Consider the following 22,783-nt stretch of genomic DNA (forward strand, 5'->3'; position numbering starts at 1 on the left):
AATGTAAAACAAATGATCATAAAAAAATTTTGGAAACATTCGGCACAATAAATCTAAAAAAGTATCTAAGGAAGAGTACAGAAACAATGCTAAAAAAAATTACCTGGAGGAATTCTAAACGGAAAGATTGAAGAATTTTGAAAAAACGCAGATAGAATTTGAATAATGCTAAAAAGGAATTTATAAAGTAATCCAAAGATAGATTTTTAACATAATCTAAAGAAGAGTCCGAATTACTGATCCAGAAATGGCTTTAGAAAAGAATATAAAGAAACAAAATCCAGAAGAGTATAGAAACAATGCTAAAGAATATTTTGGAAAAATTTGAAAAGAAGCAGAGCATGAACTAAAAGAGAACCCAAAAAATATAGAAGAAATGTTTATAAAACAATTTTGAGCTGAGTCTTGAAAATAACTGTAATAAGTATATGGAAACGAATTTATAAAAGAATCGGAAAATAAAATTAGAAAATAATAATAATCGGCTTTACAATAAAAAAAATAAAAAAAACTAGAGAAGAGTACAGAAAATATGCTAAAAACAAATGTGGAAACATTTTATAAATGAAACTCCAAAGGAATTCACAAAAGAAGCAAAGTAGAATAAGTGTTTATAGAAGAATTTTGAAAACAGTCGGCAAAATAAATTTGAAAAAGTATCTAGGAAAGAGAACAGAAACAATGGTAAAAAAATAATCTAGAGGAATTCTAAACGAAACTATAGAAGAATTTTGAAAAAACGCAGACAGAATATGAAGAATGTTTATTACTTATTTAATATTCGTTTTTTTATTAGTGTTTTGTGCAGTAAAAGTATTAGTCCGTTTATTTTTTATGGTGGTTTTTACTAAGCTCATTTGGCAGTACCAAGTGGCAAAGTTAGCAACAGCAAATATTCACAAATTTGAGTCGAAATGACCACACTTTTCGAGCCATTAATTTTGTTTTGCGCTTATTTTTGATTTTGGTAGTCAAAATAAAATGCAATGCGATACTGCTGAAATGTTGGGTTATTAGTGCGGCATTATGAGCCTTCGGGTAGGTCTTTGTGGCGTTGTGAAATTTTAACGATGGTGATACCGATCAGTGATCAGAGAAACTTCCTCTGTGTATCAAAAACGTTTGAACGAATCAGACGATTATTGCTAAACTGCGCGACGTGACTGGTTTGTTTGTGTTTTTCTTTGAAAAATAAGTCATGGGTTTAAAAATCGTGCGTAATTCTCCAACAAAAACAAACAGCATCCTATTGTTTTTTCCCGGGTTCGTAAACGTTATCGTTAAAGACACACTTAACAATGTGCCGTAGCCATAAATCACGTTTTATGAACTCTTGGGCGACTACAGTTTTAACTATTAGCCAGTTTTCGAGGTGTGACAAAGTGGTCAGTTATGGCTCTAGTAGCTAAATCGGCTTTTAATGGATTAAAAAAGTTTGATAAAATATTATGGCACTAATCAAGGCACATTTGCCGTTACTCAATAGCTTTTATCACGACAATAACAATCTCGGCCGAGTTAAGAAACTCCATTAAGAGTAAATTGTGACAGATGCAAATCGTCGGTATGAACACGCTAATGGTTGCAGGTACAGTTATCCTGAAAAATTATACCAGTTAAGCAGTCAAATAAATAAAAGGCGAATAGTAATGCTTGGCTAAGCCGCCATTTCGCAAGTCACTTATATTGAAACTTAATGCTGAACTTGAGTCGTTTAATTAAAATTAACAACGAAACGGTTTTATCGCCACGATCTATTTTAACGCAATTGCACGCCCAAAAATAGAGAAATGGGTCATGCATTTACGAGTCGGGTTTCCATAGATTTATTCCTCGCGCAGACAGAGGAAATATCGCTATAAATAGCTGGCTCTTCTTCCGCAGGAAAAACTCCAATTTCCATAACGTATGAATATTGATAAATACGTCTTCCAGCGGCCATATTCCTGCTTTTAATGCAGATGATACCAAGAACGTGTGCAATAATTTCCCTCCTGCATTCCCGGACTTTCAATCGATAACGAGATAGCTTCAAATGTTTCACTAGCCAAACTGCTGCCAGGAGTCTCGTAAATGTTTGGATTCTTTGTTTCGAGCCAACCCCATAGATACAAATCCCTTATTCGCTACCTCCACAATTTGTACTCAGTATTATATTGTGATTGCTCAACAGTCAAAAGATAGCAATCTAACTGAAAGAAACAGTAATCCCACAATCGGGGGAAAAACCCGGAAAAAATCAAAATATTTCGCCCCGGAATCCAAATTTCAGCACAATTTCTGTTTGAACACCGAGTAAACACGGGGGAGTTAGTTAATGCAAATTCGCTGGGGGTCGGCATAACTGCTTATAGTTTTAGTAAGTTAGACACGTAGCTTCGGGATAATTAAAATGCGGAGTCAAATAGATAAGCCTGCCCATTGTGTGCATTCCTGACACAGAAAGAATGATAAGCCCCTTCGCAGGGACCTCCCAAGCGCCGCTCAGCCAATAATCGTAACCGATTTGGCAAAAATTCGAAAAATTGCCAGTTTGGGCGTGAAGCGCTGTTGAAACGGCGTAAAAAATTGAATAGTGTTCGCGTTGTAAAAGCGTCCAACTTCCGTCCGTAACAACTCCTCTGGAAGTTTCGTAAGTCATTAAGCCGGAAAGAAAGGCAGCAGAGCTCGTCGAGTCGCGAAAAACTTTCCTCGGGCAACCGACCGCACAAGACAGAAAGGGCAAAATAAAATATAAGTTATGGGTTTTAATCTCGGGCTCCGTAACTGTGGGGAAAAGGCCAAACTATGCTATAAATATCACTGGCTGGCAAGTATTGCTACATATTTTTGTTAGTAAGATAACTGTGTGCATCGCTGCAATTGGCGACGGCGCTTAGGGTGGAATGGCATCGAGACGCTTAAAGGCCTCCAAACACCTAAGGTTTTAACGATGTCGTAAACATCTCATTACATGACGTGTAAATCTAACGACTGCTTCTGCTTACGCTCGCTGATTTACGATCGGGACTAAAAATAGAAGACAACGAAGGCTAGGAGACATTTATTAAACCGTCAAAATTCTAATTGATGGCCGATTGTTTCACCATTCGAATGGGTTTATGGGTTCCCACGGAGGCGATTGCGGATAAGCAGGACGACGAAATGGGCACAATTAGCGCCAACACAAAAATTGATTATTCAAAAACTTATTATTTCTATCAGAAATTAAAGGCTCCTCGTTTGTATTCAAAGTTTTGTCTGTCACAATTTGCTTCAGACTTCGGGAAAAATCAAACTTAAGATTCTATATTTTTAATAATTTTACGAAGTTAGTGTTTTGTTATAACAAAAAGGTGATATAAAATCTGGACTTTTTGTTCCCACTTCCGCTAGCGATCTCGTTGCACTCGTTGTGGAACAGAAAACAATATTTTGGCTAGAATCTAGAATTCCTGGGATCGTCTTAAAAGTGTTCTTAGAAACAATAGACCAAAAGAATTCAATCTACAACTATTATGGATTTTAATTAAGAGACATCCCAAGATGTTAAAACTCGAAGCTTATTTCCAGAATTTAAGTCTGAATCTTTAGATTTCAAAACTTTAAAGACTCTACAGCGTGTTAGGGAATGGTTTAGCAAACATTTTCAAGTAGATAGAAAATGTCACGACAAATCGATTAAGTGAAGTTTGTGTACATTTCCATAAAATCAGACCGAAGTTTCGACCAAATTTTGAGAACCGCTGAACTGGGGTGATAAAATTAGCGTGTATTTTTAAAATATTGACAAAACGGCAGAGGTAAATTAACTCCTTGGTCCACTCCGCAATTCTTCAATTTTTTACAAAAAAAAAGAAACTTGTGCCAAAACTGAGGTTCGAACAATTTTGAAAAATTTTCAAAACGTCCACGCAGAAAAATATTAACTGGTCATAAATTACCAAAAACCACACAGTGGCTCTCAACAGTGGGTAAAATAAAATTTTTGAAGAAAAGTAGGTATGCAATTTTTGCAAAAATGATAGAAAAGTTTTTAACTCGTATGATCATGATACATCCATCCACATAAAAATATTGCTAACCCATTCTCTAACACCCTGTATAAAGTTTCGAAGCTTTTGGTTACCTGATAGTTTTTCTTAGATACAGCTCAAAAAAATTCAATATTGTTAAGTTATGATAATTTGTCCGTTGACCGTTTGTTAATTATGTATTTATGGACCTCTTTAATGCACTCTTTTTCATTAATATTACTCTGTTTCTGATTTTGGCATTAATAAATTTAATTCATGTTAATGGGCTTCTGAGTTTTACAATTACCTACCTACCTCTTTCAAGTCAGAAATTGTACCCGAAACGATCCGTTGAGGTAAAATTTCCGTGGCTTCTGGCGGCCCGGTCTTACAAACAATTTACACAAAAACATCAATCAGAAAAATACAAAAATTACATTAATAATCTCTCAGATTACATTTTATCCTTTTTCAATCACCTACAACATATTATTACCGAATTTCCACCGTTTTTCTTCTACTCATTTTATAGTAAATTTGTGGCAGTATTACTTAAAATGTTATGCTACATCACCATGATTCAGTTTGAATAACTCAAATAATTGGAAAATGTATTGTCCTACCTAGACATGGACGTCGCCTTTTTCAATTTTCAATGGATGCACTCAAGAAAAATAAACAATTTTTTTTCTGAAATTCATCACTGGTACTTAAATAAAAAATAAAGGCCCAATTAATATCTTCTCTTTTTTCTTGCAAATTTTATTATTTTTAATAAATTTATAGAATAAGGGTTATATTAGTACCCGGGCCACTGAAAATTGCTCTTTAAAGAAAACTGTGCTTAATAAAAAAAATTGTTGAATTTATACAAAAAAGATAGTTATTTTGGCTTGTTTCGTGCAATAAAGAATTATTTATACGTACCAGAAAAATTGTTATTGCACTTTATTCGATGTAGAAAGTTGCAAAAAAATACCCGAAATTTAATTTTTCACCTAATTTTGTTTGATTTAACTTGTTTTTCAAAAAAATAGCAATTTAAAAAAAAAAGTTAATTTTTTTCATAACAATTTGTTTTTTTTTAATTATTAGTCTTTTATATTTGTTACGAGTAGGTTATAGTACCAAATATCGCCAAATAGGCCAGTTTGTTTTTAAAGTAAAATTATCTTATTTCGAAGACTCTTTGCCGGTTAAAAGAAGCTCAAAAAGCTCAAGTAAGTTTATATTTTTCAGTAATTAATAATAATTATAATATTATATGGACGTAGTCTTCCTCGTAAATTCTTTTTTAACAAAAAAATTGGTCAATTTATGCAAAACTAAGAAATTATATCTTGATTCGTTCAATCTGTCTTATTTCAGAAAATTTTGGAAAGTTATAAATTCACTAAATTAGCTAGAGATTCTGGGTGCCCCGCACCCATTACCAAATTTCAATGGGTGCTTACGTTCTGATGCACCCAAATAGTTGACGCCCATGGTCCTACACCATAAAAAACAATTTTTCATAATCTTTAGATAGAAAACCTAGCATTTTTTGAACGATTTGTTTGTAACAGTTAATCGGAATTTTGCTATTAAGAAAAGTGTAAATACCTAATTGGGTATTAGCAAAAACTATTAGACCAAAAATAGAGTACTTTCATCTTTTGATTTAAAATCTGAACTCTTGTTATACCAGGTGTTATCAGTAATAAATTCTAGAATTGTTGGTTAACTTATTTATAAATATCAAAAAATAAAATATCACCCGCTGCGAGTCTCAAAAAAAAAATCAAAATTTTAATGGTGTAAAAATTTAACTTCAGTTGCTTGAAAAATTGAGAATTAAGAAAAAATTGATGGTAATGTGCCCAATTTGTTGGGGCCCGCTCTCAGGGCGTAAAGAAATTAGCAATCCCATAATTTGGTGCTCCGCCCCAGCGGCAATTCCGCTGCTGCACCCATCTGTCAGCCTCCCTCTAATTGAAATTTACGTTTTCCAATAGCCCGTTTAAAACTAATTTAAAAGGGCTAACCTCCGCCATGTTGTAATTGCGCTGCAGTGGTCGAAGTCGCCCCATTGTTCAATAATGCATGTGATTTAGTAGAGGGTGGGCGAGGGCACCTGAGTCGATGTCTGGCTGGTTGTTTACGACCGGGTCGAGCCCAGAACATTTGTCTTGGAAACAACAATGCACCTAGGATTGGTCGACCAGGTCTGCACCTCCCTGATTAATGTCCGAGAATTCGACCCCCTGCCCGGATTAATCCTTGTTGCATTATTAATGCGCGAGGGAATTTACCGTTCTTTTGTCTCGATCAACGTTTATAGAAAGAAAATTGCTTCCATGAAATTTTCAACTTCACATCAGATGCGGTGAAAACTAGTTATGCAGATGAAATTTGAGTTTCTGCGCCAAACGGTGGTATAACGAGCGGTGTTATGTTAATATTTAAACAAAGAGGATAAGTAATTTTCAACTAGGAAAATGGAGATTTCGAATTAACTCGGAGGTATTCTATTGTGCCACGTCGTACGGAACGACGAATTATTAAATCAAATAGACGGACGAAAAATTTAAACGCGGCATATTTTCGCCAGAATTCGAGTTTTATCATCACTGCTCAAATGTTTTATGACGGGATATAAAACAAAATGATTCTTTTATTCCGGATCCTCAATCGTTACGTCGATAACAAAACTATCACATATTTTTAATTAAGGAGGATTTAGATAAAGGAATTGCTTCGGTTCTAGATTAATTGGGCCTGGATTTCCTCGTTCATGCTTTAATTAACCATGGGACCTTGCACCGTTTGCAATGAAAATATTTTACGACATTAAAAGCCACACTGTCAACACATTCGACTTGCATAACAGGTGGTTTAAATTGTTTATTTTATTACAAATTGAAAAATTCTGGTTTATCTCTCCTTGCCAGGACTAGAAATTTACTACCCGTCAAAAATTATTCAAATTAGTACTCCTGATTTTATCTTGCCGATTTATTAGCAATGTTTTGTTGGTTTAACCAGTAGTTTAGATAAACTGTGACACAGTGGTCGCGATCGAATCATTTCGGTGAATGAAGAAATAAAAGCCCGTGATAAAAACCGATAAGACGAAAACAGTTTAATAAATAGCGTAACATGCGTAGCATGTCGGACGCAATAACACGTTATGAAATATCAAGGCGATTACCCTCAATAACGGTCTAATATTATCAAATTATCACACATAGAGGCTCAGCGGGCCAGCACTCTATAACAAGACCCATTACATGGTATTAGCTTTGTAACCGCAGTAATCCAGGTACTTTATGGTAGTATTAACGCTTGAAAGCTCGCGTGACTTACCGAATTTGATCTTAGTCGAAGCTTTCATTTACATATCGCATGACTCGACCGAACGTGCTTAATTATATGTTTGGGTTAACTAACCGAAATCGGAAACTAAAGCCTGACGAGGGCGAAAAGCGAGGGAACGCAAACTGGAGTACACTCGACAAATACCTACACGGGGAAGGCGGACAATAAAGTTTCAAAATGCATTGTCCCATAATTTGCACTAAATCCCCAATTATCCTATCCTTCCAAAATTCAAAGCTGGAAATTGCTTGGTACAAGACAAAAAGCCTAAAAAACGACGTGTAACAGCTCGAAATTTTGAGAATCAGAGTTTTGTGTAATAGAAAAACAACTCAAAAGTTGAAGGGTCGAGTTTTCTTATAAGTTTAAGATTCTTTCATGCTAGTAGATAAACATGAGCATTAAATATTAAGAGTTTCAATACTGTATTTCAATAAAAATTACATTTAAAAAAAAATTATTACGGGAAACTAAGCTTTGTATATATCTTTTACCTATAAAGGCTGTTGTCATTTATAATAATATCAAAAACCATTTGAAATTAAAGCCAGTAAACTTATTTTAAAAACAAATAAAGTTAAAATTTTTATTACTTCAGTAATTATTATTTTACTGTTTTGTTTTCATTTTGTATTATAATTTTTATTTTTATTATTATTTTTTACATTTTTTCAATAGTATTCAGGACACATCTACTTTTCTTTAAGTACTGTTTAAAAATTATATTATTTTCTTGAATTAATATTATGTTTTCTGTTTGCATTCATTACCAGTTTTTGTTTGTATTAAAAAAAAAGTATGTTTTTGTTTTGTTTTGAGATAGGTTAAATAGAGTAGCTTTAACGAGACTTCGTCTCCTCACATTTTTTTCTTGAATAAAAAAGCTTTTGTTATTATTATTATTATATTATTATTATTATTTACTACAGTGGTTCAAAAGATTAAAAGATTATTTTAGAAACTTTAGAAAATAGTTCTAAAAGTACCTATAACTAACATTCTACAGGCCGTCCCAACGATCCGAAAAAGCTCTACAACTTATTTATTATTAGAGATATTAACATTTTCTTTTTTCTAGATTATAGCTGAGATTCTGCTGTATATTTTTTAAAGTATTGCAGTTTGTATACAGGGTATCCCAATATTAAAAAACACTAGAACTGTGATATTTTCAATGGAATACTCTAAATTTTATAGCATTTTTGGGAAAGCAGGACTTTCACCAATTTAAAGGAAAAAGCTCAAACTTAAATCTGTTCCAATTGTTTAGCGCATTTAATTAGAAACGTAAAAAATAAGAAGTTTGTTAGAAGTTAAATAACTTGAAACAGTGAAATAAAACACCCTGTTTTTTTGTTCTTAGTTTTTAGGTAATAAGTTTTTAAAAAGCGTGATTTCGTTAAAAAAATCAAATAATTTCAAAAACAAAGCAAAATCGACCAATAACAATTTATCTTAAAAACATCACTGTTAAAACCTACTTTCAAAAATACAAAAAAAATTGGATGTTCCACTTGAGTATACGGCTCTCGTAAAAAAAATTAATTTTGTAACATTTAAAGGTCAATAATAAAATTTTGCACATCGCTGAATCAAAATAAATGATTCTAAATTCTTGATTTCAATTCTAAAGTTCTGAAGCTTTGATTGCATTGTCTAAAACAAAGAAAAAACGACCTTCCTCTGTTCGAAGAACCAACTTTCAACTTTCAGAATATGACGAAAAATCCAACTGGATTGCGTTTTTAATTTTTGAGATAATTCTATCGCTGAAGCATTCTAAAGAATTTGCATTCTAAAGTTTCCTATTCAAATTCAAAATCGTAGTCATTTGATCTTCAAATTGAATGATTTTAAGTAAGAATAAATGCTTAATTCGTACATTTTAATTCAAAAATTTTAAAGTACCTATTAATTATATTGTCTAAGACACAGAAAGAACAACTTTTCCTTATTCGAATGTTTGCTTTGTAATGTATTTTGATTTTAGAATATCAAAGTTTTTGAATTTTGTTAGATAATAATTCTAGGATCAATAACCATGGCTTGTTTCGGTAAGATTTCCTGTCTCAGAATTGTTCTAAACAATGCTTAAATAAGCGCCGAGATTAGAAGTCACCTCAAATCCGAAAGAAAATCCGTGTACGAAAGCGTGTAATTCAAAGGCGTGTTATGTTTTGATTAAGCGGGTTGATAGCTGAAGATTATGGGCCGGTGTAATGTAGGTTAGACACTTTGGTGCGCAACTTGAGAACATGAACATTGAAAGCTATAAGGATACATAAACACGCGTAAAGGAGCCATTCCGCGTAACTTTATCGCCATTTTGCCGCTGTTTAAAGCAGACACAGAGTGCGTTCGAGGTGCGAGATAATGACGGTTGATAATCTAATGACTGAAGCTGTGTAAACCTCCAGGGCGAAGATGCACACCAATTGCCAAATTAGATCTGAAAATATGATTCGAATTATGAAATCGCGACGCTGGCAGAGACGGGATTTCACGACGAGACAGGAGCAACGAACGGACGATGCGAGTCTAAAATTGACCAATTCATACAATGGAATCAAGTCACTGCTCGAATGAATCAAAAAGATACGCAAGCGAATAACAAAGTGATCAATATTTTATTTCTCGGGCGTTGAGAGTTTGCTTTGTTTTCCAACTTGGACAAAGTTTCAAAAGTTGCTTTTAGTTATTTCCTTTTTCGCACCTAAGTGATCCAGACTTCATCGTTTCCAGATCTAGACCACAGCCAGACGCCTCTTTGATTAACAACTCAACAACAAATTAAATAATTGCGTTCTTTTGAAACTCAATTGACTGAAACGCTTAATAGCACTAGTTTACAACCATTTGTCTATCAGTAGAATAATTAATTCTAAGTCCGACACTAAAGTCAAAAAATTAGGACGTCAAGTTTTTTAAACAGAGAATTTTTGCAAAATTGAAACATTTACAGATTGCTGACAGTTGACCATTTGATGACTTAAGTTTTCCATCTTTTATTTAACTTGCTTTGTTGTCTGTCTGTCTGTTTTATAAAAATTGTTAAACATAAGTATATGGAATGTTAATACAGATCGATGCAGAATTAAATTGTCTACCATTTAGTCACATAAAAATTGTGGCATTTCATTTAAAAATCTTTAATTATGGGTGTTTAAAGTGCTGCAAAAAAAATTGGGATTTGCTAACTCTTAGAAATTTGAAAACACCAAAGAAAAGATTTAAACTGTCTCTTTCAAATAAGCCAAAAAAGAATTCCAAAATTTTCAAAAACGACAGAAATATCTATTTTTGAAGTCAAAGATGCAAATTGAAAAATTTCCAAAAAAACCTAAATATTTTGGAAACGACTAAATTTAGGTATAGGGAAAGCTGATAAAAAGTCCCTTAAAATAACTCGAGTAATCCAAAAATACAGTAAAAACATAGCTTTCCATTTAAAATAAGAAAATTGATATCGTCTTCCGGTATAACCGGAAGTGCTGTTAAGTTGAAAATATTTTCATTAATCAGGACCTAACGGATCATGCTTGTATACAACTTGCAGTACTTCTAATGTGGGGTTTTTAGACGGAATAGACTTGGTGAAAGTTAAATTTTTTTGCAAACTAGTGTGGTTGATGAAGTAGTGAAGATCTATGGAGTGTTTCCCTCCGGAGTTGGCTATAATGGAAGGAAAGGAGAAGCGTCCATAGATACCGGCGTCAAGTAGATATAACATGTATAGTGCATTTTATCGTAATCGAAAACTTTCTCTGTAGGCCGTTTGGTGCAGGTATAACAACAGCAGGGCGGATTACATGTTGCCACCCGGGAGCAGTGTTGCCAATATGATGTCATCTCATCATATAACCACTCCATTGGCGTTCCCGCTCGGTGTGTTCCACCGTTTTTATTAAGGGAACGTCGCCGTATATTTATAAATTATTGTGAGCAATTCCCTAAACCCTAAATTAATTTGACCCGTTGTGCGATGAGTTATGGGCTCGTATCCATTAGGTGGCATATTGCCAGGCGATTGCAGCGCTTTGGCGGCGTAATTAGAAAGCCTCATCGCACAGCAGCGCTCGATAGCGGCCGGAATGTAATTAATAAAGAATTTAGCCGCCGCAGCTCCTCGCAAATGACTCGGAATATCCAAGAATGCCCCGATATTAAAGTTAATTTTTATGCGAAGAAGGGACCAAGATAAGACAAAGTCGCTGAATCGCGTTAAACGCATCTGTTGCCGACGACTACTCCTCAAAAGAATGGAATTTTTGATTAACGGAACCTTGATTTTAGGTGCCAAACACACCCACTTCCAATTAGTCAACAGTGCTCATTTTGAATAAATTCCCAGACAGGTCAAAACGCATTCACAATCCCCAAATTCTGGACAAGGTTATTCCAGATAAAGCCAGATTAAGCATTAATGTCTTGAAAAAATTTGAAAAATGGATCTTTCAAGCCCATAACAGGCGCGCTGAAAATTCATTTCTTAACTCTTAAATTCTCGTTTATTTTCTACGCTGGCTCCTATCTTAATTATGTATCTCCAAGTAATTTATATTTTCTAATTTTAGATTTTGCTTTTCTCCTTAAATCCTCAACAATAAATAATGATTAAATCAGAAATGGCGATAGGAAATGTTAAAATAATTCGATTTGTTCCAGAACGGGGAGTTTCTTTGGTCTAGTTATTTTCGGCACGCGAATTCAAATAAATTCAGTGGCACCAACCTCGTGTGCTAATTTCTTGTATACATTTGCTTACATTTGTCCAAGTACACAATTAACAAATAAAAACTGCTATTTGGAACACTTGGTTCGCATTTAAATTAATTTACAAACCTTTTTTCGAAGATAAACGTTACCTTGGCGAAAGACTATGACAAATTTCCAGACGCTGTTAATTTATACCCACCCACAAAATAAAAAATACATAAATACACCAGTCATTAGACTAACTCAACCTTCAAACAGCATAAACAATAAATGAAACAAATTAAAATAAATAAAAACAAAAAGTTTTACACCGATAAATGTCCATATTAGACGAATTACTTATATATATTATTATTATACTTAATATATTTTGTGAGTTTTTGCGAGAGGATAATCATTTCAATTGATTGATTTTAAAATATACATACAATTTCTTGTAGGCGATAACAAAATACTGACGTATTACAACTTAAATATTTTTTGAAGAGTTATTTTCTAGTATTACAATTCAAAAATCCCTTAACCCAAAACTTTAAAACCTCATTTAATCTAATTAGAGAATAAATAACTACATAAGATAGCATTGTCATGCAGACTACGTAAGTATGCAATATTTCAGTTCATTGGGACAACAGGAACTCTTTCAAATTTGGCTTCAAAAATATGAAACAGACAGACAGCAAAGTAAGTGAAATAATAATATAAGCTTATAAAAAAGTAAGAATTAAATTAAATATATTTTTTAAGTTTTAAAAATAAAAACACGTTTTTTTTGTAAAGAAACTATATTCTTAAACAACTTTTGAACGGTTTCAGTTAATAGAACCACCCTAGTTTGTAATAGCACATAACAATAACACGGTACTTTCGCTAAAACTGGATCAACTTTTTGCAAGTTGCACAGCCAGTTCGAGAATGGATTTCCTCGATGGTCTCAGTCCTGTATTGATTGTTTTATCATTACATGTTACGTTGTATTTGTTTTTGTTATTGTGTATATAAATAATAATGTTTAGCAACTAACGGATAAGTTTATGTGTATTCGTAATTCATTTTTAAATTTATTATAAGGCCAAAAAGTAAGGATTGATTGATACAAACGCACAATATTTTAATGACAAAAGCATAAAAGAAAAAATAAATGCTGCAGTATAGGTACTGTGACTAGGTTATTTATTATACACATACTATGTTCTTTTCCCATTGTAAAGAATATTATTTTCTTAAAGGAAGAATACATTTTCTTGTACGTTAGGTGAAGTAGTTAATTTTAAAGACTTCGCGGCAATTTGGTTGACCATTCGGGAAAAAGTGGCTAATGGGAGGCACAAATTAGAGCGCCATGTCGTAGCTAGTGCATTTTGAGCAACGAGGGACAAAAGCGCGAAATTCCGATGAAAAAAGGCCGAAACGGATGGTATGATAATCACGTATCGTTTGAATTACTCGGGTAGGGAGGGGGTGTTCCCGTGTCCAGAGTAACAAAGTCGTCGTCCCTCGGGAGCAAAGGATGTGCCCTCGACCAGAAGGGGTCCGACATAAAAAGAAAACGATCCATACAATGGCGCATATACCGGCTATAGCCCGTTATGCAAACTATGGCTACTATCTCTTCTATAGGCCATTTGGCTCGCGATGGACAATCGTCGGTTAGAACCCGATTGCCGTTGAGGGACTCATCTAGAAAATTATATCATGCAGCAGGGGTGCGTGCGTTAAAGGGGAATGTTTATGGCGGCCGTTCCGACACTTGCGGCAAGTAGATAGTGTTATTTCCATAAAATTAACAACAAACAAAAAGGCTTCATTTTCATCACGAAGGGAGCTCCCACGGGAGGGTCAGAACCCGAATTTTTGACCACGCTTGAAAAATCAAGCACCGAGAACGGTTACGGCTTAATAACTTACGCAACCAGGAATAATTTGCAATTACGGGTGACAACACAATGGAATTGATGTCATCTTCGGTAATTTCTTGGAAATTATTTATTTTATGGACGTACGCATTACTCGTGGAATATTTCCGGCTCTTACATTTTTTTTGTATATTGATTTTGTTCAGGTGCGACTGAAACGTTAATATTTCCAAGAGAAAGTGTCGGGATCAAGCCCGGATTTATGGCGCAATAGTTGTGAGACATTGGTCCAAATTTCGCGAGCAAAACGGAGGCAAAACTCGCTTGATTCATGTGTGGGATTTGAGATCTTGCAAATTTTATGTGGCTACATTTGTCTTCTGAATTTATAAGTTGTTTGGTCTGGGCTTGTTTTCTATCTGTTTACTGGCTTACCTTTCTCTGGGGCAAATGTTGCAACTCTATTTCTCCTTCCAGGCAACAAGTAACAAAAACACCGTGTTTATTTTGCCATCATAAGTGGACAAATTTTGACACGATTCCGAATCAGAGCCCATTCAAACGGCTCACTTGTCACGTTAGAGTCATAAAGCGTTCACAAAATAAAAATAAACAAGACATAAACGGAAAACCAATAAAACCAGAAGTGTGCCCGATTGTTTTTAAACACTGAATCACACTTTAGATGGTTCCAGGTATAAATACTTGGATTAATTTCACTACTATTACAAGTAGAGCGAGTAAATAAAAACATAAAATTATGAAACAAGCTAAGCCGCCAAGTTACGAATCGTTTTACACCCCTATAAAGTCGTCCTGTCAACACGTAATAAAATCTTTTGAGTCGCGTTTAGATAATTGGTATATTGCTGTCATTATGCTTATTGCTTTAAAATCATAAAAGGGCGTGTAAAAGCCAAGTGGAGATTGATTATTTCTTGTACGTGGTCAATAAAAGACATGCGAGCTGCGACTATGTTACGGTAGATCAGTGCCTGTTTATTTTGGCAATCACGTCTATTAAGTGCCATTTTATTGTTTTTAAATGAGTATAATCAGTCGTAAAAATCATCGTAAAAGCAGTGGCGTACCCTGGTCATGCTAATGACACGAATCGCCAAATCCAAATAAATCTTGCCGATAAAACCGAATAACACTTGCAGTATCGACACTGCGCTGCAGGAATGAAGAAATAAGCCGCCATAACCGAGTTTAGTTGTGTTAAAAAGACAACGTTCCGGTGTTTGCTGGGTAAACGCTGTAAAATTTAAAACTGCATCCTCGGAGCCCATCGATTTAATTTTCTGATAGCAAGATAAATAAACAGGCGGACTCTCATTGGAATTTCGTTCTTGAGTGAAATTTTCATCAACTAATCATTTAATAAAACGGGGATTCTCCCAACGTCACAATTCCGGATTAGTGTGACATCGCGTGATGAGAATTGGGGCCGTTTGCAGTTCGTTTTTGACATTATTTGATGTTTTATCGAGTTGGTTGAGTGAAGTGGGTGATAATGGCGTGGCATCCGTGTTTATTATATTTTTATGTACGGCATTATGGGATCGGGATTTAAATTAAGGTGCCGTTCGCTGCTTCTTTTATCACTGCGATCATGAGGAAAGGACAAAACAACTTCATTAACGCAATAAGATATTCCCCAGTCAAGGGATAAATTAGCCTCGCCCGAACGAAGTAAATAAATAAATCAAGCGAGTGGTTTCGTAAAAATGAAACTAACGCACCGAAATTACAATAATTTTAAATCCGGGTTCATGTCCATTGTCTCTGAATCAGACTGGGCAATTAATGTGCACTTGAATTTCCCTCATTATGCAAAGGTAATTATTCAATTTGAAAGTATAATTAGGTGTAATTTATATCCCTCTTGAATATTAAGTGTCAGCACTTGAGTTCGTCTTAAGTTTTAATTTTGGAAAATCTGGTGCTGCCCACACTGACAGCTATGTAAGTAATGTGAATTTTCTTATCGGCCCATCTCCCGTGCTTTGTGGCCGCATATTTCGATTAAGTCATGCCCGTAAATACCCATCATTTTTCGGTTTAACCCGCCATCCAGTAAATACAAATCCCAATTTAGGTAGGAATGAAACATGGCCTAGCAGTCGACGTAGAATGAATCAACAGAGCGAAGCAGTGGCGGAAGCGGGACGCAGGAAGGTAATTTATACCCTGGTTCCTCGATCAAGCTTGTTCGCCAGGGTATGGCAGGGAGGAAGAGGGAGAAAGGCTATAAAATAGTTTGAAGAGGGCCCGGGAGACGTCCCTGGATAACGTGGCCATGGCAAAGTTCGCACTGCATGCATCTCATGCAACGGATTGAAATATCGGGAGATAACCGGGACTCTAAAGGGCTTTCCGCCTTTTGGGATATCTCGGGATGGCTGACCAGAAAATTAACAAAGGCATAATGGACGAGATAATGGAGGAAGTCATAAATAAATCATAAAGTTGAGCGGACGGCGAGCTTTAATTATATGGGACGATTAATGGGCGCTTTTCGGGGGAATCATGCAAAAAAGCATATCGAGACGAAAATCTTAATTAAAGTTCTTATCGCAAAGAGGGCAGCTGAAACGGTCTTTAAGCTTTCGCAGAGAACTGCAAGAATTTTTCTTGAGCAACATTTTTATTTTAAATATCGTTCCACGACCGATCAACAAATGTCAATGAAATCGGTTGCAATATCAAGGTGAAAAATTTCGCCACGTCGCTGATATGAAATTCAAACCACACAATTTACTTAATTTTCTGATAAAAGTTAAATGCTCAACCTTTATGTGGAAGGCGGATCGAACGTCGCATTAAACATGTCAGAGCCTTTTTATCTATTGTATCAACGACATTGGGTGTCAACATTTATCAATCATCCTGCAACAAAGGAAATGAAGAATCGCCATCTTTGGAATACCTCGCATTTGCATTCCAATAGTTCGCGGTATTTTCCATCATTCCTGAAACTACACCGGTACTTGAGTCCTAATTAGATTGTCAGTAATTATAATTAATTTTCACAACACGAACATTGTAAATAAGAGTGTGAATTTTTAATTGCATAATTAAAACGATTTGTGTTGGATGTTCCAGTGGCAAAAAACCGACTCGTGTTTGTGTAGATGAGTATCTGACATCCCTCGACCATATGTGTGCATAAATCAAGGAAAAAATGAGCTCCAATGTCAAGGTTAAGACCGAGACACGATTTGACCAATCAGACAATCTCAAATTCTTTTTCTCGTATTTTTATTCCGGCGACTCGAGACACAATCATTTTTCTGTCAAGTGACTGGAGGGTCCCTAATGGAATGTCTTGTGCTCTGCCGACTGTTAATTTATTGTTTGGGAACCATTCTCCAGTCTCGAGACACATGCACAGAGCCCTTAATTCGATAATTCCCCGTAATTTTACACGATACGACTGTTCAATATTTGTTTATGCACCTTTTCAACCGAAAAATTTTATTGCGACTGTTATAGTCCAAGGTGAAAGTTCAAAATTTGTGGCCACTTAAATGGGAATTATTTACGAAATTAAAATTGATATCTTGAGTCAACAATCATGTCAACAAATTACAAATGAATCTGTTAATATTATTGCAAGGGACTTTTATGTCTTGTTTTACTTCAATTTTATTCACTCGTAAAAATGTAGGTAGTCAATAAAATATAAATGGTCAAAAAACACACATACTAATCCAAAAAAAATTAGAGAACGGATTTTGAGGCTTGGCGAAATGAATTTATAACTTCTTAGCGTTTTCCTTTCAAATAGCTTGTCTAGCAATTAATAAAAAATAACTCGAGATAGGAAAAGAAGCGCCGAAAATTGGGACAGTTATGTGCCTCTTTGGCAATCTTCGCGACAAAAATCGTCCATAAAATACCCCGGGCAAATATTTCCACTTGTTTATAGTCCCGGATGGCAATTCCATTAAACATTTTAATTTTTTATTCAGAGATTTATTAGTAGCAAAGCCATAAGTACGTTTTGTCGTAAATTAGCATTTTGATATAGCCCCGACATTTATTCTTAGATAAGCCGTTTTACGACATTCGAAATTAGAAAAAATAAAACAGTTGTGAAGGAAAACTAATAAAAAGTCGGAGTCAGGTGTCCCCCGAATCTTATAGAATTTCACCCAACTTTCACCCTTTTGTAAGTTATATGGTTCGTGAAAAGGGTTTTTTAGAAAGCACTAAAGTGGCAATAAATCGTTAAAACGTCACTCGCAAATTCCCAAAACACCGCTTGTATTTCTATCTAAATTAAAAAAAAAAGCAAAAATTGCTTGTTTTGAATATAAAATTGGCCGTTAACCAAATAAAACTCACATTAGCGTGTTTTATTTGCACTCTGATATCAAAATAGTCAATTAAGAGCAATAATACACGATATATGCAATAACCCGATGACACAAACTTATAATAAAATCGCTTGAAAAAGAGTGAATGAATTGACAAGTTCAAGGCGCGTCAAAACACTTAAAATTCCAGAGGTTTTTACAAAACATATTTTTCAAACAAGAAAACAAACTTAATCCTCTCTCCAAGCATTGACATTTGACTATATCAAAGTAGAACAAGCTTATCAAAATTCATAATTACGTATCCCGAGACACGACATCGCCGGACAAATCCCATAAACCTTTCCGATTAATACTCGAGTGATAGGGCAATATAGAGCGCTCTATATACTAATGTACAAGATGACTCACGTAAATTAACACTTTTTGTACGATTTTCTTAATTTCACTGACTCATGATTTTCATAATTTCGTATCCTGGACGCTTAACCTCAATTCCAATCAAAATCAGAAAACATTACAACCTTTTTATTTCAATCTTCTCATAATCTGACTACTTTGTTGCGTTTTATTCGTATTAAATTGTAATTCTGTAAGTAAATGAGACGATAAAGAGAAAGTTGTGATAGACTGAAACGTAATATCGGAGATTAGTAAAATAAATGTTCAGCAAATAAGGTGTAATGGAATGTTAAGACCGATATGGCACCAAGAAACAGAACACCTGCTTGTCTTATTTATTTTGTATTCCTTTAGCAATTTTTGTTTCGAATTTTGAGTGCTGAGTGATGTTAAGTGGCGCATGCGCGTGTTTATTGTGACTAGACCACTGAAGCGATTCGGATTTTTTTAATTTGGACTATTTATGTGCAAATGAGGTAATTAGCATCTGTAATTATTTAATTGGTTGTTAATTTAAGTGAGACACCCTGTATTGAATCTGAATATATCAAACGTCGTTATAAAAAATAGTAAATTAAATTTTTATTGGCAATTGTAGCAGTAATTATCATAATGTTTATAGCCTGTGAATTAGCAATAAACGATTATCATTTGTGATTAGAATAATTAACAATGTACTTTCATGAAAACAAACTGAAGTAATTACTCAAGAAAACAATGTGTTAAATTGCAAAGACCTTGTATACATCGTCCAAACATTCAACAAGGTCGGTCACGTCTTGCACATGAAGAGTAAAGGAAGAGTGAAACTGAAAACACATGTTAGTAAAAGCAACAATAAAAATATTCAAAATTATTTAGATAAGGCCGAGCAATTATCATTAGATAAAGTGTAAAAATGTCAATAAAAATTTAATTTATAATAAAGTAATAAAAATAACGATTATTACAATTTAAATGGCGCTTAATTAAACAATAATATTATCGTAATTAGAACTAATTATAATTAATAAAAAAATAAAAAAGTGTATGTACCATTGTACTCACCACAGACCACTCGGTCAAATGGGCTCATCCAGTCTGAAAAAAGATTGAATAGAGGTGAGAATCATTCAACAAAAGCGGTGAATAATTTGGAAGAATCTCTGTACCTAAATTTTATGACTAGGTTTATTGTTATTGCCCACTAAGTGGCCATTAAGGCATGTTTTATTGGCAGTGATCGAATCGCGCGCTTGCCGTCGGCCGGCGGCACGAGACGCTTCCAAATGTTGTGGTTTTCACGTGCAAATATACCTGTGATGGACATCCAAGGGTACCTCGGGATGTCTGGAATGGGCTGTCCCCCAGGTGCTGCAGGCTGCGAGCAAGAGTTGAGCGGGTCGACAACAGCGCTGGCGGCCTGGTGGTAGAACTGCGCCGCGACGGCCATGGAGGCGGAGGCGGCGCTGACGGAGCTGGCGGCGGAGACGGCGGCGCCGTTGTGGTGGTGCTGTCCGAGCGTGTAGTTGACCATCGAGTCGGCCGGGGTCACGTTCGCCGCGAGTCCCGCCGTGTACCTGCAGGACTTGTCGGTGGCGGCGTCGACGGCGGCGGCGAGCGCGCTGCTGGCCGTGGACGAGAACGACGGCACCATGGAGCCGGAGGCGGCGGCGCCGAAGGCCGCGGCCGCCGCCTGGTGGTGGTGGTGTGCGGCCGACACGTAGGGGTACATCCTGGCGGCGGGGGAGGTGGACGCGCTGCTGGAGGAGTGCTGGGGCGAGGAGCCGCTCGGCGAGCTCGAGCTGTAGGCGGCGGGGGCTTCGGTGGTGGCGCTCTGGAACAGCTGCTGGTGGTGGAACTGCTGGTGGTACTTCGGGAGCATGCTATCGATGATGAACTTGGAACTCATTGCTGCCGGTTCCGAGCACTGCACTTCGCACTTGTCATAGTCCGATGATTAGCACCGCACCTTTACGACCCGCACTTAAATCTTCAACGGCCTCGTTTAACCCTCTGACTACTTCTTGCACCTTCTCCTCTACTTCTTCCAATCCTTTATGACCCATGTATGTTCAGTCTATAGCCCTCTATGCCTTATCCACGGTACTAGAGCGTAATGGCGCCCCTCCACGACCGCGCCAATCCGAGCAGGTGCGGATCCGGCCAATGGGCGACCAACGCGATTCCAAGCACGCAAACGCTCACTACTTCTTCATTCCGGCCCACCAGAGGATCGCTCGCTGCCAAGCTCACAGAACTAACTCTCACAAATAAACGCTACACACACACACACAAACCGGAACGAGCGCTGCCATCTAGGGCCAAAACATACTAAACACCTCGTGGGATGCTGACCTTACGCTACTACTTTATCTAAATTGCCTTGTATTATCGTCACGCATTCCATGTTTACTCGGCCTAAATGACGTATTATAGCAAATGCGACACCTAATCCTTCAAAATCAAGGAGCGACACCGCAAAACACCCACAGTTACAACACACTTACCCTCTCAGCACTACGACCTCACCTGAAACAAAAAATCAAACATTACCACAAATAATAACTCAAGAATCTATTAATTCATTCGTGGAACACTTTTTACATCAGTTTATATTAAAATAAAATTAAATTAAAAAAATACCGATGCACAAAACCACCATTTTTCAAAAAACCACAATGCTGGTATTAGGTAATTAGGTAGGTAATTAAAATAAATATACCTACGTAAGCTAAAAGAATTAAAAAATGAAATGAACTTGAAAAAACTCAAAATAATATCTCGCTTAGTTGTTATAAATTATATGAAGATAGAAAAAATATGGAAAAAAATGTTTAAATCATAATTATTCAACAATCTTATTTTGTTAACTTCTTAACTTCACACTATTTTTCCAAGTTTTCATAGTAGATAACTTAGTAGATAACTTTCGTTATATCCATAATGTCATTAAAGAACATTTTTTTAATTGGTTTTGACCAAGAACTGGACATGTATTATTTTCTGATGTAGATAGGTAGGTAAGCATTCCTCCAGCGCCATCTGTAGATTTGGTGTGGGATTTTTTAACGCCCGGTATTATTTGTTAAGAGAAGCATCATTATTCATTATTTACAACACTACTAGTGCAACTATAAGTTCATCTGTAATCACTAGAGAGCGAACAAAATAAGGGATCTTAGTCTGTAAAGTCAGCCAGCTGAAAACGCTGTCGCCAGGTTCATTACCTGTCTGTCTATGTATCTATAGTCCGCTGTAGTTTACACATTAGCGAAGTTTATAATAACTAAAAACACCTTTCATTAGTATCTAATCAAACGAGTTACCGTAATATATGATCTTTTGTTTAGTTTTCAACACTAAAAGTTGACATTTTAAGAAAAGCTTGAAAAAGTCATATTTTCTTCATTGGCAAAATCAAAATCATCATTCAGGCTATTTTTTATGTGATCATGAAATCTTGTAAAGGGTTAATTAAGTGAAAAATGTGAAACTATGAAAAAAGCTATACCTACCTATTATAAGTAATCATCACATATCAAAATTATTTTAAAAAAATCCTAAAAATAAAAAAAACTATGAGACCACCATTAGATAACACGTGGTTTAAATAATTTAGTGGAACTACTAAAGATGGCGGTACCTAAAATTGCTAGTATTTTTCACCATACCTAGATGGATTTTTTTATTAGGATTTTATTCGTGGAATAAATAAATAAATTTCTAATAACAAACAGCCAATCATGAAATTAATAAACATTTTTTTCCGATACTTCATGTTTAACTAGAAAATAGAATGGCAATGTAAGCTTGGCATTTCATATCGAAAAACAAGCAAAGAAATTAATTAAATTAAATATTTTGCTGTTTTTGCACTAACTAGTTTATAGGAAATCATTAAATTATTAATATTTGTTAAAGAGTACCATATTTTACATAATTTTAATTGCAAATCAAATATTTTTTCATAGCCAACTAAAAAAAATCAAAACAGGTATGTACCTATAAGGTTTTTCTAAAGATACAAAGATAGTGTACTACACGAATACACATTTAAATCAGAAAAAAATGAGCTTTTAGAAGATGTTACAGTCATCTATTGCTAGGATGCTCATTTAAAAAAATACAAGTTGGTGTTATTACAGCTAAA

At 35.3% G+C, this 22,783-nt stretch overlaps 1 protein-coding gene across 2 annotated transcripts in view; it reads right to left on the reverse strand.

Moving 5' to 3' along the window:
* The window catches only part of Abd-A (abdominal-A), a 33,368-nt gene extending 12,236 nt beyond the window's left edge, over positions 1 to 21,132 (reverse strand). The window contains exons 1-2 of one of the 2 annotated variants that reach the window (XM_008203021.3): positions 19,948 to 21,132; positions 19,687 to 19,731 (exon numbers count right to left, since the gene is read on the reverse strand). In XM_008203021.3, coding sequence (XP_008201243.1) covers positions 19,687 to 19,731; positions 19,948 to 20,542 — 640 coding nt within the window. In that variant the 5' untranslated portion in view covers positions 20,543 to 21,132. 2 annotated transcript variants of the gene reach the window in all.
* Between the last annotated feature and the right edge of the window lie 1,651 nt (positions 21,133 to 22,783).

Source organism: Tribolium castaneum, chromosome 4 (genome assembly GCF_031307605.1).
Source record: "Tribolium castaneum strain GA2 chromosome 4, icTriCast1.1, whole genome shotgun sequence".
NCBI classification, from domain to species: Eukaryota; Metazoa; Arthropoda; class Insecta; order Coleoptera; family Tenebrionidae; genus Tribolium; species Tribolium castaneum.